At 40.1% G+C, this 19,496-nt stretch overlaps 1 protein-coding gene and 1 long non-coding RNA gene across 2 annotated transcripts in view; one reads left to right on the top strand and one right to left on the bottom strand.

Moving 5' to 3' along the window:
• Positions 1 to 19,496, bottom strand: part of LOC123969210 — an 81,632-nt gene that overhangs the window by 44,715 nt on the left and 17,421 nt on the right. The gene's annotated exons all lie outside the window — the stretch shown is intronic.
• LOC123969206 (adenylate cyclase type 3-like) overlaps positions 1 to 19,496 on the top strand; it is a 38,916-nt gene that overhangs the window by 8,538 nt on the left and 10,882 nt on the right. The window contains exons 2-5 of the mRNA XM_046046374.1: positions 1,392 to 1,522; positions 8,459 to 8,570; positions 9,046 to 9,173; positions 16,762 to 16,920. Of these exons, the coding sequence (XP_045902330.1) occupies positions 1,392 to 1,522; positions 8,459 to 8,570; positions 9,046 to 9,173; positions 16,762 to 16,920 (530 nt within the window). The remainder of the gene's footprint in view (positions 1 to 1,391; positions 1,523 to 8,458; positions 8,571 to 9,045; positions 9,174 to 16,761; positions 16,921 to 19,496) is intronic.

Below are 19,496 nucleotides of genomic sequence, written 5' to 3'. Positions count from 1 at the left end.
AGAGGGCAAGGCAGAGCGGGCGATTGAAAATCTGCTGGACGGCGGAGAGCTGCTAAATTTGGAGGAGAGGAGCAGGGAGCAGCGCTCCAGCTTTTGGACAAATAAACACCTGTTGTCGGACTGGATTATGCTCAACAACTACGCGGTTTGCTTGCAGGAGCAGCTCGGAGTAAACTGCTTTTATTAAATTAGCTTTTTACTTTAGTTTTTAGGATTGCAACTTTGATTTATCTTCACTGGAGCTTCTCATTCCGTCAGATTCCGTGCACATCCTGTTTCAGTGTTGTTAGCGTCGTTTGGCACTACTTCATATTTATATAAAAACCAGACAAAACTGGACATTGCTGGGAGAAAATAAAGTGAGGAGGTTGAACTACCTGGTGAGTTCAGAAAACGTGTGTATGGAACTTTATTCCAGCTATCGCTGTACTTTACTGGGACCAAGTTAGCACAGCATAGCCCTGATCGATCCAAACTCCATTCAGAAAACAAACATTTTAGAAGTTGTTGTCTTGCTGACAGACCTGACAAAGCATGAATTCATATGTTTAACAAATCTGCATCATATTGTAGTTATTTCGGCATCAGTTTGATCAGTTTATTGCTATTTAATCACATCAAAATGTTTACTTTGGGTTCAAACAGCTGTAGTAATGGCGGGTTGTGTTTATTCGCGTTATCGCGTTGTGTGTGAAGACTCAGCAGTTGTCCAGCGATAAAACCCCCACAAGGAGAGCGTTGCGTGGATTAACTTAGGTCTGAATGCCCCATTATTTATTTATTTATTTATTTATTTATATAGATATAGAGCTGGCAACTATTTAAGGAAACACTGATATACACATAAACATTGATTGCATTTAGAAAGACTAAGATACAAATTTAAAAACACCACAGCAAATCAGTGGGAACTGAACTCCACACAGGTGTTTGAAGTTGAAAGCAATTATCACTGCTGCCGGAGGGGGGATTCGAACCTGGGTCTAAATGAAAAGAGCTGCATGGGAAACCAACGCTCTAATCAAGTCAGACAGACTGTGTACAAATGAAGAGTCCAAACTCTTTAGAGATGGTTTTGTAACCTTTTCCAGCCTGATGAGCATCAACAACTCTTTCTCCTGAAAGCAAAGGTTTACATACTTTTGCCACTCAGTGTATGTTTTAGGTTGCATTTGTGTGGAATTATAGAATATTCTAAAGGGTTCACAAACTTCACTGTAGCTTACTGTTGTCAAACAGTGTACAATTGATTAGGTCTACAATAGTCATAATAAATCAAACTCTATAATTTCATATCACTGAAAGGGCAAAAGCTGTCTTTATTAGAGGCATTTTCTCTGTTTATTATCAGTAGCTGTGTATGATGTCCTCTGTGTCTTTGTCCCCAACAGGAACGTCTGCTGCTCTCCATCCTTCCAAAGCACATAGCTGATGAGATGCTTCAAGACATGAAGAAGGAGCCTAGCCAGAAAGAGATGCAGCAGTTCAACACCATGTACATGTACCGACACGAAAACGTCAGGTAACTTGGTACCTCTGTTGACGTTCGTGATGCTGTATGTCTGTCTGAATCCTGTCTACACACTAAAAACTCCTGGGTCAAAAATAACCCATAATGGGTTTTTATTTTTGACCCAACTCCTGGGTTAAAAAGGGACCAACTAATTTCTGGGCTATTTCAACCCAGAAAATTGGGTTATTCTTTTTGACTCAACTTCTGGGTTAAAAGAACAACCCCAATATCTTGGTTGAAATAACCCAGAAATTAGTTGGTCCCTTTTTAACCCAGGAATTGGGTCAAAAATAACCTAACTTGGGTTACTATGCCAGTATGCCTTATTTCAGAAAATAAAACTTTGTTTTACATTATATCTGTGACAGTGTGGTGCAGGCAGAAGAAGGAGATGTTTACTAACATCATTTTTATTGCATTAAATTAAACTCTCTATAAAAATAAACAACTCTCAAACATTTGACAACATTCAATAACTGGCTTGAATTTAAGGCTTAAAGTCTTCAAACATTGGTTGTGTCATGTCATGTGAGACTTTACACGGACTTTAAACTAGTTAGATGTACATGGCAACCGCAGAATTTCCACTGTTAACGTAGCAACTAAGCCATGGTAATTTTTTCAGCAAATGGTGCGAAACTAGCAACGGGGATATGGACACAGAAAAGTTTATGTTACATCAACACTGAAAATACTCACTTACCTTGAACACACAACGAAGTTGCACCGAAGAAGCACAGGCCAAAATGGATCAAGCGCGAAGCGACGGTTATTTCAAACCACTGTTGTGAAAAAATTCCAGAACAACTGCGGGGTGGTTGCTATACATTCATGCCAATAAAGTTAATTTGAGAGAGAGAAAGCCAACCCTATAATCCAGAACATGGGTTACTCTCTGAAAAAATAACCTATAATTTTAACCCAACACAACCAACCCAGAAAATGGGTTGAAGGAATAATAATTTTTAATTTTTAGCAAGGTGTTGCTGGGGTCTATCTATCTACATGGATACTTGATAGGGTTCCAGAGGCTCCCCAGTTCTCAAATTTTCTAATTAAAGACAAAAACATCACTGATCTTTATCGAAACTAATTATAGTGATTGGGGATCTTTGAAGTTGATATGGATGTTATGGCTCTGTCCCTTTTTTGTTTTCTTTCTCATCTTTCTTTTTTTTTGAGGGAGGAGGGATGGTTCTATGATTCTGTTTTCAGCCTAATATCTACCATAAACCGCCTTCCGCCAGATGTCGTGCTCTTGTCCACCTCTACTCTACAAGTTCACTGTTGGCTCTGGCTCTAAAGCTGATGCAACACCAGAGTACGCCAGGATAATAAGCAAGTGCACCCACTTTCACGCCTTGAGTCTCAGTTTGTGACTAGAGTTGTAACATTGCTAGTACACTGTTCACATAAAAAGGTAGTGGATTTAGTGGATTTCATCCTTGTGATTGGATGGTAGCCCCACCCACTTTTCTTTTGGAATAAGCAGTAATTAACAGTTAAGACACTTATAGGATATCTCTCTCTCTCTCTCTCTCTCTCTCTCTCTCTCTCTCTCTCTCTCTCTCTCTCTCTCTCTCTCTCTCTCTCTCTCTCTCTCTCTCTCTCTCTCTCTCTCACAAATATGTGTGTGTATACACATCTCCATTTGAACTTTAAGCTGCAGAAAAGATGTTGACCTTTCAAAGTTGCATTTAGTGTTTGCTAAAAAAATTAGTTTAGGAGATGTGGCCTTCCAAAGTGAAGGGTTTTACAGCTTTAATTGAAAATATATGTACAAGCAAAACAGTGCTGTGTCCGGCATTTGTGATCATATATTGCCCTCTTTTCGTGCTTTGGAGGCATTACATGTCCATTCAAAACCAGAGCAAGGGATAAAGTTACAAGCATTAGACTTATAGTGTATCTCAATAGCACAGTGGTTAAGGGCTTGCCCTTCAGATTTAAAGGTTGAGGGCGCAAATCCCAGTCTCAGCTTGTTGACTCCAATACTGAACTTAAGTACAAAGTACCATGCTTTGCCATGAAAGAGGGAGTTATTATAACTTCACTGCACATGCTCAAATCAGTACCAAACTCTGTGATTGATAATGGTCACACCCCCAACCACAGACTGTATATAAGAAATGGACGTAGTCATCGTGATGTCACCAGTTGGTTTGTGGACCGCTATTTTGAAGCCTCGTTTTTGCAACCAGGAAGTGCCGGGAAGTGACCATATTTGGACGAGACGGCGGAACTAACAGCTGTGTACGGAGCTAGCTAGCTTGCTTAGCTAGGTGCATCTGTAATTCTGTAAGTGCCCGTTGTGTTTGTATTGCTGAATCCATTTAATAAAGGTACTGTATTTGATTTACTAGAAAGTAGGTAGGAAATAGCAAATAAAGAGGGCGAGGGTGGGCATCCTTGTCTGGTTTCGCTATGAAGTGTGAATATTTGTGATGTGGTTATTCTAGCCATCGGTGAGGTATAAATGAACCAAACTTACAAGGGTATTAAATAGAAATGTCCAATTTACTTTATCAAATGCCTTATCAGAATCTTCAGAATCAGTTTTTTCTTTTGTTTGCTGTGATAAATTGATGATTGTTGTTTAATCATTTGTTTTAAGGCTTGAAAACCGTGAACCTCTTCTTTAAGACCCATATGCACACAAAGTGGATGAGTCACAGGGCTGCGTGAAGTCCAACAAAACATACTGGTGATGTACAGTACTGTGCAAAAGTTTTAGGCCGGTGTGGAAAAATGCTGTAAAGTAAGAAAGCTTTCACATAGACATGTTTAATATATTATAATTATCAATTAAAATGCAAAGTGAGTGAGCAGAAGAATAATCTAAATCAAATCAGTTTTTGGTGTGACCACCCTTTCAAAAGTATAAAAATTTGTGCAAGTGTACCTTCAAAAGGTACACTTGCACATTGAAAAAGTCTCAAAAACTGCAAAACAGTCCTGGCAAAATTGTACTATTAGCAACTGTAAACGTGATTGTAGAAAAGCTGTACGTAGATGGAAGAAATCAGCTCTCCGGGTCCACAATGTTGCCATGAAAGAACTACTACTCCTGTATAATAGCATGGTTAAAGAGGCAAGAGCATGCTATTTCTCAGATCTTATTTCTGCTCATCAGCACAACCCTAGAGTCCAAATAAGTGTAACTGTAGATCAGTTAGTAAACCCACCCTCTCCTTGTGCCGCCGTTGAGTGTGACGCGGACTGAGGAGTTTTTAATACACTTTGCTTATAAGGTGGATTTATTAAGATTAAGTATTTGCCCTAACCCTGCCTTCTTAGCTATTGTGCAGCCATTCCTGTACTCCTGGAGCCACTTCACATCAACTAGGATGCCTGTACTTTTAGAAACTATTTCTCAGCTGAGATTTTCCTTCAGCCCTCTTGACATTATTCCAACAAGGTTTTTATTTGAAATCATTGAGTGTATTGGCACACATTTGTTATCAGTTTTAAAACAGCTCTCTGTCCACTGGCTGTGTCCCGGACTATTTTAAAACTGCTTGTGTTCAGCCAATCCTGAAAAAAACCTGGCCTGGACGCCAGTATCCTTGACAACTATCGCCCTATTTCAAAACTGCCTTTTATCTCAAAGATCCTGGAAAAGATTGTATCCAAGCAGCTATTGGTTGCTATGGATTGGAATAGCACCTTTGAAAATTCCAGTCTGGCTTCCGCCAACACCATAGTACAGAGACAGCCCTTCTGAAAGTCACCAATGATCTCTTATTGAATGCAGATGCCGGTTGGTGCTCTATTCTGGTACTGCTGGACTTGAGTGCAGCATTCTATACTATTGACCACGGCATTCTCTTGGACAGACTGAAGTGCTGGGTGGGTATATTGGGAACTGTTCTGAACTGGTTTATTTTATACTTGTCAGATAGGACGTCTTTGTATTAACAATTTTAAGTCATCATATTCACTTATTAATTATGGTGTGCCTCAAGGGTCAGTTCTTGGTCCAATTTTATTCTCTATATATGCTCCCCCTGGGTGAAGTGATTCACAGACATGGTATTTATTTCCACTGTTACACTGCTGATCCACATTTGTACATTCCTGTAAAGCCCACTGACCTGAATATGCTAAACTCCCTACAGGACTGCCTGGTAGATATAAAAGACTGGATGTCAAATAACTTTCTTCAACTAAACTCCATCAAAAAAATCTTGTTATTGGTCCCCAACACCTCACAAAACAAATACTGCCACCTATTGGTCAGCTGTCGCAACACATCAAGCCTGTTGCAAGAAATCTGTGTTTTATTTGACAAAAATGTATGTTTGAGCAACACGTAACTAAACTTGTCCAGTCTTGTTTTTATCAGCTCAGAAACATTGCTAAAAATCAGGTCTTTCTTTCTAAGTGTCAGAAATGCGGAAATTGTTGTCCATACTTTTATTTCCTCACATCTTGATCATTGCAACAGCCTTTTCTCTTGTCTTAATCATAAAACCTTAAAACGTCTACAGACTTTACAAAATTCAGCTACTTGGATTTTAACTAGAACCAAAAGGTACGATCACATCACTCCTGTTTTAGCCTCTTTACATTGATTTTAAAATTTTATTGATTACTTTTAAGGCTCTCCATGGCTTGGCTCCTGGTTATATATTAGACCTTTTAACTCCTTATGTCTGCGAAATTTGAGATCTTCCGGCCGGGATCTTCTCGGGGTCGTCCTCTTCCTGTGTCTAGGCTTAGAACTAAAGGGGACCAAGCCTTTTCTGTCAGGGCCCCGAGGCTCTGGAACGACCTGCTCGAGGAAGCAAGGCTCTCAAAGTCAGTGTCTTCTTTTAAATCTCTTTTTAAAACACACTTTTATCAGAAGGCATATACTGATTTTATCTGAGTTACCTGTTTTTTCTTATGGTGTTTGTTTTAGTCATATAAAGTTGCTATTTATTCTAGGCTTATGTTTATAGTAAATGTTTTTTACTTGGGATTTCCATTTCATATCTTGCATTGTCCTCATGTATTTTATCTTTATAGTGGTGTTATATCTCTTTTGTTAAGCACTTTGTACTTTTGATAAGTGCTATATAGATAAAGTTATTATTACTTTGAGGAGTCCTTGTTCTTCATTATGCTCAAGATTGTTCTGAATCACTTTTGCCGTATGTTTGGGGTTATTGTCAGGCTGCAGAATAGATTTCGGGCCTCAGATGCCTCCCTGATGGAACTGCATGATGGATAAGTATCTGCTGCAGCCAAATATTTTAAATTTTGACTCATCAGTCCAGAGCACCTGCTGCCATTTTTTCTGCATCACAGTTCCTGTGTTTCTGTGCATAGTTTAGTCGTGTGGCCTTGTGGAGTTGGAGGCTTTTTGGCTGCAAGTCACCATGAAGGCCAGTTCTGACCAGACTTCTCTGGACAGTAGTTGGGTGTACCAGTGTTCCACTGTTTCCTGCAGCTCTGAGCTGATGGCACTGCTGGACATCTTCTGATTGCAACGGGAAGTAAACATGATGCGTCTTTCATCTTTCTTTGGCCGACCACTGCATCTACGGTCCTCAGCGTTGCCTGTTCCTTTGTGCTTCTTCAAAAGAGCTTGGACAGCACATCTGGAAACCCCTGTCTGCCTTGAAATGTCTGCCTGGGAGAGACCTTGCTGATGCAGTATAATTACCTTGTGTCTTATTGCTGTGCTTAGTCTTGACATGGTACTTTTACTATTGACAGTAACCTGTGTACAGCTGCCTCACCTTGTTAGCTGAGTTTAGATGTTTCTCACCCAGTTGTATTCCTCCTACATAGGGCTGTCACGGTGAAGTAATTTCCACCGCTGCAATAGTTTAGGACTCAACAGCGATGTATGCGGTAGTATCACATCTTTCATCAATGAAGTAATTTGGTGCCATATAGCATAGTAAGAGTGTCTGTCACCCCACTGCACAGCGAGCCGCTAACAGCAGCTTTATTGTCGGAGCAAGCTAACGTTAGCTGCTGGATGCAAGTCAACAACATCCCAAGCAAACTCCTTTTTTGTAGTTTGACCGTGTCTTTTTCACACATAGCTATATCGTTACCTTCAGGGCAGGTATATCAAGTCAATTTACATACGCTGCAACTCAAGTGCGCGCCATGGTGCGGAGCTGAATGGCTGTCTGCACCTTACATATATTACATCAATTAAGAGATTTGTAAACGAGACGCATAGCTCTTTTTTCCTCAGCTGACCCCAGGGGGGCCCCATATTTATGTTATTTTCTGAAGTGTAAAAATATATTTGGTTCGTTATGAAGATGTGGCAGGACAAATAAACTGGGCCACAGCAGTCGAGGTAATTAATGGTAGACACTGTATCCCCTGGGATGAGCAGTGAAGCACTGCTAGAAACAGCCCTCTGTATTTGTAGTGTAAATTACACATCACAGGTGTCAGACATGGTGCTGATACATATGTACGAAAATTAGGGATTTTAACTGATGAATGTAACTGTCCCAAGATATGGTTTTTACACAAAAAAATCTATAAGGATTTATATGACCAAGATTGAAGTGTTTGTTTTGTGCCATTGATTAATTTAAACTGATTCAATGTTTGCAGTTCTCTTCAGCTCATTTTTGGTTTCTGAATCTTCTGTTGTGATAGGTATGTTTAAGCTTAAGTAATTATTTAAACTTAACAGAAAAGATGGCCAATTTATGATATGACATTCTCTAAATATTGTGATAACGTAAAATAATGTGATGGCTTTATTGGTTTGACTCCCCCCTACTGGTGTAGGATGAATGGATGCACTCCAAAACACCCAACTGGCGCTGCTCTGAAGTGATAGGCTGATCACAGATTCTAACTCAGATGTGACAATATGACAGATTACAACAGTGAAAATGTGCATGGGGGATACTGTTTATGTGACTAGCAGCATGATGTCAGTACTAATGTTCTGTCTTGTATCTGTCTCATGTTGTCGTGCAGTATTTTGTTTGCAGACATCGTGGGCTTCACCCAGCTGTCGTCGTCCTGCAGCGCTCAGGAGCTGGTCAAACTGCTCAACGAGCTTTTTGCTCGCTTTGACAAACTGGCTGCAGTGAGTTTCACACTGTTACCTAACAGTGATTTCATGACATTTGCTTGTTGTAGTTGTTTACATGTATGTAAGTTTAGACATTTAGAATTTATATCCATCTTTCATTTTAAATTATTATGCATAGTCACAGTTACGTAGACAGAAATTATCCGGTGGTCCAGACATGGCTGATAAAACCATTTTATTGTTTGTGTGTGTGTGTATTGTCCTTTTTCTCCCAGGGATGTTTGGGAGTAAGGACAATACACACAATACAATAAAATGGACAAAATCTGTGTGCATTAAAAACCGCTGCATGGTGTTTTGGTGTCTGAGAAGCCAGCTGGATCAGTTACTCAAACTGAAATTACAGAATGTTTCAAAGGCCACCCATTCCTGTGTTTTTATAACTGCTAAAAAAGACAGATGGATAAGGATGTAGATATCACAGTTAGCTATTACCATCTCTCTGACTAAACCTTATCTACCTCATCAGAAATATCATCAGCTGAGGATCAAGATTCTGGGAGACTGCTACTACTGTATCTGTGGGCTGCCAGACTACAGGGAGGATCACGCTGCCTGCTCCATCATGATGGGCCTGGCCATGGTGGAGGCCATCTCGTAAGTACAGGGATAAGGGGGTCATGAGCTGGAGAAAGCAGCCTAAGAAAACCGAGGTCAAACTCTGGTGCTGACCAAACAACTGCTGTCTAGTCCGCCTCGAAGGGGTGGTCACGGACTGCTGTCAGAACTCTGGAGTGGTTCATATCTGGTGTGAACATCATTTGAACCAATCACAGGAAGCTGTGCAAGGAATTACTGTACTATTAAAGGAGCTATATGTAGTTTTTCAAAGACATTACTTGTTAATAAATCACTCTTTTACTTTTTGTCAATGGGCTGTAGCCTCACTTAGAAATGAACCACCGTAGCCCTGTGTGCGCTCTCTAGCCTCTCTCCGACTACAGCGACAACACCGCAGCTAACAAAATGCAGTCCACTAACACCACAAAACAACCAGCTCCCAGCACAACACAGATTCTAACACAAACTCCAACATAAACTAGGGATGCACAGAAATGAAAATTCTTAGCATGAACCTGAAATTAAATACAGTGAAAAAATTTGCCGAACACCGAACAATTACATTCACATTTTTGCCTTTATTTTTTTTACCATTGCATAAATTAAATAGTCAAAATGTGCTTTTCTCTCGGTGTTTCTCACAGGATTTGGAGAGACTATGGTGGGTGGGTCAGAGGCCCAAGAGGGTCCTGTCAAGTAAATTACATGTGTCCATTTACTTTTAATGTATACATGTAATATGTTTTATACTTTCTGTGAATATAATCCAATTAATCTTATTTCCATACTGCATAGACACCTTATTTTTAAGACTGGACTTTGTCACATGTGTATCCTTGCACTAAATTCATCAAGTCCCACCCAATATGATAAATGTTGTATGTGGTTCTCGTATTGCGTAACATAAAGACTTCATAGCCTCTCTTATACTGCAACACTTGTCTTTGTAAAGAGAGAAAATGACTCGCTCTGGTCCGTTTCAGTTACCATAAAGGTTTGAATATGTGTGCACTCCAAATGTAGGTGCAGCTAGCTTAATCGCCTTCTCAGAAACGAGTGACAGAAACACTCAAAGTGGGTCAGACCGTTTGTTGCCTTTTCTAAGAAGTCTGCCACAGATGGAGTGGATGTGCTAGGAGACAATTCAGCGGAACAGTGTCTGCAAACGCCAATTTTTGCGTCTTTCTTGGACACTTTAAAATGCTTCCACACTGCTGACATGTCAACGTAATTGTTCTGTAAAATGTAATGTTTTTTTTTTTTTTTTTAATTTAAACACTGACCGGTTGCTAACGTTATCCGGTGCAAAATACTAAGTTGTAACGTTATGACTTCCACATTACTTCAACAGCTAACGTGATCCATATTACTATACTGTGGACCACCGGTATTATGTCAAAGTGCTGATTTAGCCTGCAAGAAAGGATGTAACGCTACAAAGCAAATGTAGAGCAATGTGTTTATGCTAGCCTATAGTGATGCAGGGCAGGGGCAGCCAGCTAAGTTGGCAATGATCCACCGCAGTTTGCTTCGTAACGTTCAATTTAGATTTATTGTGGTTTTACAGATAACCAAGTACATAGCTTCTCCACTATCTCAGTCGCTGTAAGTTATGTGACCCACATAATATACAATAACGCAACATAATGCACAGGACAACAACACAGTGAAAGGACTAACGTTATTCAGTACAGTTACTTTACTTATTGCGGTCTAACTGTTATAAAGTGTGGTAACAATCTCAGTTATAATATTCAGTCCAGCTCACTAACCGTTTTGTTATCATACAATACATTTAGCTGTGCTCACATTACTGAGCCTCCGGTGAAAGATACACAAATTGTAATGTTAGTTACTGAAAAGCAGACAGGCAAGCTTACGATGTATCTTGTCGGTTAAATGCAGTAAATGTAACGTTATCATGTAACGACCATAGATTAGTTCAACCTCAAGCTGATAAAAATAATGCTGCAACATTACAGTGGGAGTTTACTTAAGTTTCAAGCATGTTGTGTGAAGCTGTCTCCTGGTGTGTATGTATAAAGCCGCTGTCACACTGACTCATTTTCCAGGAGGATTATGCCAATAGGGCGACTGGCTGCCCTGTCTGAAAGATAACGTTACGGAGCCGAAAAGGGGTTTGATTTGATATGCCTCTGATCCAGGAACATGTTTTTGTGAAAAGCCACAGCCACATGCCGGTGTTTCCGCATCTATTGTGGGATCTCTGAATGAACGCGGTTGTATTTCAGATTATCCTTGCTCATGAGTTCAAGTGAGCACACGCACAAGCACACACCTACTTGCAATCTTAAAACTGCACCGCTAGTGGCCACTGAAACATATTACCCCTTTAAATGTATTATTGTTGTTATTTATAATATTTCACATTTATCAGAAGATGTTTTATTACCAAGTAGGTTTTCACTGTTTTCCAGTTTGCATTGGTGTTTGGTACATACAATAAACACATTGGGGAAAATTAAAAGAAAGATAAAGTACTTCAACAGTCAAGAACATAAATATAGAATAGAAAATTTGGTTTATGTCCATTAGGATTACAAAATTATTTATATATGTTAAATGCCAGAATATTGAGAGAAGGATTTTATTTTTTTTTTTAGACTATTTTTCATTACTTTCTTCAAAGTCAGAAGTTTACATACAGTAAGATTACTATGCCTTTAAATTATTTTGGAAAGCCCGGATGATGATGTCAAGTCTTTGGAAGTTTGTGGTTTATTGACAACATTTGAGTTAATTAGAGACACACCTGTGGATGTTTTTTAAGGCACACTGAAACACACTGCTTCTTTGTGTAACATTATGGGAAAGTCAAAAGAAATCAGCCAAGATATCAGGAAGAGAATTGTGGACTTGCACAAGCCTGGTTCATCCTTGGGTGCAATTTCCAGATGCCTGAAGGTGCCACCTTCATCTGTTCAAACAATTATAAGCAACTATAAACACCATGGGAATGTCCAGCCATCATACCGCTAGGGAAGGAGACAGGTTCTGTGTCCCAGAGATGAAGGTGCTTTGGTCCGAAATGTGCATATCAACCCAAGAACAAAAGCAAAAGACCTTGTGAAGATGCTGGCTGAAGCTGGTAAGAGTGTGTCATTATCCACAGTGAAACAAATACTGTACCGACATGGGCTAAAAGGCCACTCTGCCAGGAAGAAGCCATTACTCCAAAAGAAACATAAAAAAGCCAGATTACAATTTGCAAATGCACACAAGGACAAAGACCTTAATTTTTGGAGACATGTCCTGTAGTCTGACAAAACTAAAATTGAACTGTTTGGCCATAATGAACATCGTTACGTTTGGAGGAAATAGGGGGAAGCCTGAGAGAACCATCCCAACTGTGAAATACGAGGGTGACAGCATCATGTTGTGGGGTTGTTTTGCTGCAGGAGGGACTGGTGCACTTCACAAAATAGATGGTATCATGAGGAAAGAACATTATGTGGAAATACTGAAGCAACATCTCAAGATATCAGCCAGGAAGTTCCAAATGGACAATGACCCGAAGCATACTGCCAAACTGGTTACAAAGTGGCTTAAGGGTAACCAAGTCAATGTCTTGCAGTGGCCATAACAAAGCCCTGATCTCAATCCTATTGAAAATTTATGGGCATAGCTGAAAAGGCATGTGCGAGCAAGGCGGCCTACAAACTTGGCTCAGTTACACCGTTCTGTCAGGAGGAATGGGCCAAAATTCCTGCCAACTATTGTGAGAAGCTTGTGGAAGGACATCCAAAACGTTTGACCCAAGTCATACAGTTTAAAGGCAATGGTACCAAATACTAAAAAAATGTATGTATGTATTCTCTCATTATTCTGGCATTTAACAAATATAAATAATAATAATTATAATAATTAATAATAAATAAAAAAAATCCTAATGGATATAAACCAGGAAAAGTGATGATTTCATGTCAGACAGTGAGGGGAAAAAAAGCATATGTGTCTTTTTATATAGTGTATGTAAACTTCTGGTTTCAACTGTAGCACGTAACACTATATATGCATTCATTCAGTCATTTATTCATTCATTCATTCAAGGAGATATGAGATATATATCAAGGAGATATACATGGATTCTGTAACAGCCTGTTTTGTCCTTTACTAGCCTATTTGCAGGGACCAACTTGCATGTTTGCAATTTGGCCCGCTTACTTCACTGATCCAATCTGTATGGCAAATGCAAACAAGTGGTGGTATGATCTTTTTCATTTTCTCTGAATGCCTGCATTATTAAATGATTTAAAACCAGCTGTTTTACAAGACGTTCATATGTGCTGCCCTCAAAAGTCTGCTGATATGCTCTCCAGAACAACACCAACATGAACTGGTGTATTATTAGGGCCGGAGCATGAAACATGCGAGGACCCCTATTAAAACTGAAGGAATTATTTTTCTGCAAAGTAACTGCATTTTTGGCGGCCTAAACATTCTCAAAAACTCACCAAACTTTGCACAAAATGAAACGGTGGAGAAAATGTACATGTCATATGGTTTTCGCCCATTGTTGTGTTAAAATGGCTCGCTAGCACCCCCTACTGAGCAGCCCCATTACCATGTTTCTCCGAAATATTTGTGGCAAAGGTATCATGTCCAGACCTACAAAAAAGCCTCCTAGAAGGATGCCCTAAACTCAACAGGAAGTTGGCCATTTTGAATTTAACGGACATTTTTGCCAATTCGCAGGTTCCGTACATTAACAGACTCCTAGAGAATTAATCGGATTGACTTCAAATTTTCGCTGTGCAATCTAAAGGCATTGACAATGAGAAGTTGTGCTATTTGTGAGTTTTCGTCGATGGGCATGTCCGTGGCAAAATCGATGATTCACCAAGAAACAAAGAAGTACCCCAGTCGTGAGTTTGAATCCCACAGCCGGCAGCAATGATAATTGGTTTCAACTTTAAACACCAGTTTGAACTTGTTGAAGGTAAACTAAAGATGTCTCCTAACTTAAAACACCAAAATGGTAGCTGAAAAGCTTTTTTTTTTAAAGCAAATTCACTTTACCATCAACAAATGATCAAATTGTTCACCAGATGTCTTCCTTTATGGCTCGCTTGATTAGAGTGCTGGTTTCCCAGGCATCTCTTTTCATTCAGACCCAGGTTCGAATCCCACTTCCGGCAGCAGTGATAAATGCTTTAAACTTCAAACACCTGTGTGCAGTTCAGTTCCCACCGACTTGCAGTGATCGGTTTCTTTCTAAATGAAGTTATTGTGTACATGGAATAAGTTTTTAATTTTTTAGTCGCTTTCTGTGTCTTCATGGTATTTTTTAACACTGGACTACACATCACAGAAAATATAACATAAAGCAAAACAGTGCTGTGCCACGCATTTGTGGTCATAGATTGCCCTCTATTGGTGCTTTGAAGTATAACATGCATTCAGTTCCCACTGACTTGCTGTGGTGTTTTTAAATTTGTATCTTAGTCTTTCTCAATGCAATCAATGTTTACGTCTATCAGTGTTTCCTTAACATAGTTTATAGCTCTGTATATTTTATTTGACAACAGTGGACTAGACCTCAAATAAAATATATGCTAAACAGTGGTGTGCCAGGAATGTTTGGTCATTGAGCACCCTCTGTTGGTGCTTTGGAGGCATTTCATTTCCATGACAACCAAAGCAATAGAGACAGTTAAAATTGGTACATAACCAGTGTATCTCAGTAGCACAGTGGTTAAGTGCTTGCCCTGCCCGATTTCAAGATTGAGGGTTCAAATCTTGGCCACAGCATGTTCAGTCCAATACTGAGCTGCAGAAATATTTCTGCAAATACATTTCTTTTTTGACGGCCTTAACGTTCTTGAAAACCATGAGGGTCAAAAACCAACAGGACATCTGCCATTTTGGATTTAATATAGTCATATTTGGCAATTTACACACTCCTCACTTACAAACTGCTCCTAGTAAAGTAGTACATGCGACTTCAAATTTTTGCTGTGCAGCCTTATCCCATCAGTGATTACATGTTGTACAAATGGTGAGTTTTGGTCGACCAGGGCAGTCCGTGGCGTGGAGTGGCATGTCAATGATTTGCCACGAAGCAGAAAGTTGTTATAACTTGTGTAACTGCAGGCTGAGTTCTCCCCCGTCACCAATTTTTTAACTTGCTAAATCATTCTTCCTGTTTGGAGTGTGGACAAATGATGTATATTTTTATGCTCAGCTACTTAAGCACTAACTAAAAACATCAAAATGATAGCTGAAAAGCTTTTTTTTTTTAATGGACATTTCTATCAACAAATGATCATATTGTGACTTCCTCAGACATCTGCTTCTTTAGCTCGCTTAGAGTATTTTTTTTTCCAAGCAGCTCTTTTGATTCAGACCCAGGTTCGAATCCCACGTCCGGTAGCAGTGATAATTGCTTTCAACTTCCCACTGACTTGCAGTGGTCGTTTTCAAATAGTGTTTTGGAGGCATTTCATGTCCATTAAACCAGAGCAATAGAGAAAGTTAAAAACAGTATTTAACCAGTGTATCTCAGTAGCACAGCCGTTAAGTGCTTGCTCTTCAGATACAAACATTGATGGTTCAAATCCTGGCCATGGCATGTGAAACAGAACTGAAAAAATACATCTACAAATACATCTAATTTTTGATGGCCTAAATGTTCTCGAAAACTAATAAAACTTTGCACACATGCCAGGCAGGTCAACAACCAAGAGGAAGCTGGATTCCATTTTGGATTTAATTGTCATATTTGGAGATTTACACACTTCACACTTTTTAATGAAGAGCACTCTCTCTTAGAGATCGTCTCCTGGGGAATAAATTGGATTGCCTTCAAATGTTTGCTGTGCAGTCTTATTGACTGTACATTTAGCTGACGCTTTTATCCAAAGCGACTTACAATTACTGTCAGGGGTCGCACGCCTCTGGAGCAACTAGGGGTTAAATGTCTTGATCAGGGACACAATAGTGGATGGGTCACAGTGGGGGATTTAATCCAGCTCTGTCACACAAAAGGCATGTGCCTTATCCATTGCACCATCACCACCGCAATATCCCATTAATGATTACACATTGTACAAATGGTGAGTTTTGGTCGACTGGTGGGCCTGTGGAGTGGAATATCAATGATTTGGCACGAAACAGGAAGTTGTTATAACTTAAGTGTACATTCTCACATCTGTACCAAATTTGACAGGTGTGGTAAAAGTCCTGCCCTGAACACATCTACAAGCTCATTCACTCATAGTCATAGCGCCACCTACTGGCAATAACGAGTTACTACTTCTATGCTGTGATGAACCAAATTTTTTAGGTTGACCATGTCTAATTCAAAACTATCTCAGAAAAGTCACAAATTGATGATGTTACATTGTAAGTTTCCCTTCAACTGTGTATGCTTGGCATGGCAGCAAAGTACCATGCTGCACCATGAAACAGGAAGTTGTTATAACTTCGCTGCACAAGCTCAAATCAGTACCAATCTTTATGTGTCCAGGTATCCAGGTAGAAATTTGAAGGGGCTTTTGACTTTTAACCCGCCAACTGTATGCACTGGTTGACAATGCAAAGTCACTAAGCTCTATTTGATTCTGAAGCCACATTTAGCACTAATGTTGTGTACCAACCACAGGTATGTCCGAGAGAAGACCCAGACGGATGTCGACATGCGGGTCGGAGTGCACAGTGGTACAGTCCTGGGCGGAGTGCTGGGGCAGAAACGCTGGCAGTACGACGTCTGGTCCACAGACGTCACTGTGGCCAATAAAATGGAGGCTGGAGGGATACCAGGGTAAGAACAGGCATGAACTCCATGCAGTACCTTGCTTCTCTTTGTTTTAAAGTTTAATTTACCATGACTTTTCAGAAAATCCTGACTTAATGACGTGAACTGAACCAAGCAACTACCAGTAGAATCATTATCATAAAGAAATATATGGTCAAAGGCGTAGTTTTGGTTTCAACATTGGAGGGGACACATGTATCATTTTAACACGTTTCCTGCAATTCTGATGGGGTTTTTTTGCACCAAGTTGTGCCTTTTCTGCATCAATTTATGGTGGAAATGTTTTTATTTATATAAAGGTAAACACTAAATTCAGGCAGCAGGTGACAATTCCAAATCTAAAATGGAATGGAATATAATTCAGTGAGACTCTCAGGCGATCTGTGAAGCTTTCAGATATATGTAAATCAACATATAATATCACCCTGCTGAGTCAGCGAACTAGCAGGCGTGCTTTAGTCTTCCCTCCTCTTTTGAGTTGTGTTTGACAAAGTAACTTCTTTAAATGTGCATGTGGCACCTTTTCACCTTAATGATAAATTATTTTATTTTAATTCATTTAGAAACTTCTGGACTTTAAAAGCTCCCGTGTTTCAGCAGGTTTTCTGCTCATGTTCAAAACTTTCTGCTATTAACTATTACCCACAAATCTGTGATCTTCTGACATGTCAAGAAAAAAAAGTTGTAATATTACGAGAATAAAGTCGCAATCTAATGAGAGCAAAGTCGTGATATTTTACCAAAATCTTCCTGTCCCAAACTGTACATTAGCTTGTTTTATTGCTCTGCTGATATGGGAGCTTCCCCTTTTCCCACAGACATAGAATGAGACAGGGAGGTGGAAAACGAAACAAAGTGAAAACACTTCTGATCAGGCAGAAATTCTCCCCACAAATGTTAACTTCAGCACGTCTGATAAGTGTGAAGTGCAGCTCACAGCTACTTCAGTGGGAAGCATCCTGGAGCAGAGAGACAGTCCCAAACAGAGCAATGGTGTCTCTGACAGGGGTGACCGAGACAGCAGCGACACAAAGCTGCCAGTCAGAGGAAAGATGCCACACTGCAGTCCCAACTTTCTACAAGTCTTAATAACAGGAGACAGCAGGTTGTTAAGTACAAGTCACTGATTTCTATTTGTAATATGCACTTTTGACTCATAGTCCGTTCATTTTCAATGATTATGGCATTATTTTGTCAGCACAGCGAAACCGTAGTGTCAAAATTCTTGAAAACAAATGTGGCACAATCTACAAACAGAATATGATCTTCAGCTGCAAACAAATAACTTTGCATTCATTTAAATTCTGGTTTTCAAGTACAAGTTACTGATTTCTTTTTGTGAATCGTGATGTGTTTATTTGTGGATTTTTAATCTTTTTGTAGATCATGTTTTATATTTGCGGATCATAAGGAGGATCTATTTGTAGATTGTGTTTTGTGTTTACAAGTTGTAATATCTATTTGTGACTTATAGTCTGTCCATTTTCCATAATTATGGCATCAATTTACCCCCATACACTTTCCATGGAATGTGCCCACATCCTGAAAACATGGCCCTTTGTTTGACATGAGGATGTTCCCGTTTGATCCTTGTGAGTGTGTTCTTTCTTTGGCCTGGCCTGTTTGAGACCCCTGTAGCTGCAGGATTGCAGGTCACCCACACAATGCATTGTCATTCCACAAGGCTGGTGATGATAGTACAGTAGCTGTCCCGCTGGTAAGCCTCTTCTGGCCTTGTCCAGCCCACTCTTGTATTGATGTAGGCAGCTCAGATTTAATTTTAGAGGTAAAAGGTAGATGGCAAAGTTCCAAATTTATCACACAAACACAAAAATCAAACCGTTTGTTTTACAGTGGTGTGGTGTGGGGACAGAGTGGACCCAAATGCAATCCTCAGGTTTAACTGGCTTTATTAAGGAAAGAAGGGGTGAGGGACTGGAGTTGAGGGAGAGGTGGATGCCAGGGAAACGCACGCATGGGGAACCGAGGAGACAGAGAACAGAAGGCCGGGGGACACTGGGACCGAGGAAGAAAGGAGGCACTGGAGAACTCAGAGGACGCCGTGGGCGAAGCCCGAAGGGAGAGGGCAGATGAGCGAGTCCAGCCGACTACGCAGAAGAACCAAGAGCTGGAGAAATGAGAGAATTTACTGAGATTTCAGGAGCTTGAGTGAATTTGCAGCACCGGATGTGGGGGGGGGGGGAGAGAGACTCTTTCTACGTACCCCTTATCTACCAAAGTCAAAGACGTATCATAGAAGTAGGTGTATAAAAATATCTAAATGTCCAAGACGGCACAAAAAGTTAAGTTTACAAGGAAGGAACAAGGCATCATATTACACTGCAACACAACAATGTGTCCACCCAATGAATTTAGGCCCAATATTCCCTCACTGACTCATTCACTGTGTTTACCAGCTAGTCTCTTAACGGTGCGTGTCTGCTGTTTGGTGCTGAGCAGGTAGTGTACAGGGGCTTATCAGAGCTTTTTTGCTGAGAGAGGAACTTGTGGGTCATGAAACCAGTACAACAAGAGCATCTGACCATAACCTGACATGGCCATCTTACATCTCCATGCTGGGG

This window comes from Micropterus dolomieu, linkage group LG04, assembly GCF_021292245.1.
Source record: "Micropterus dolomieu isolate WLL.071019.BEF.003 ecotype Adirondacks linkage group LG04, ASM2129224v1, whole genome shotgun sequence".
NCBI classification, from domain to species: Eukaryota; Metazoa; Chordata; class Actinopteri; order Centrarchiformes; family Centrarchidae; genus Micropterus; species Micropterus dolomieu.
This window is presented reverse-complemented; position numbering and strand designations above follow the sequence as displayed.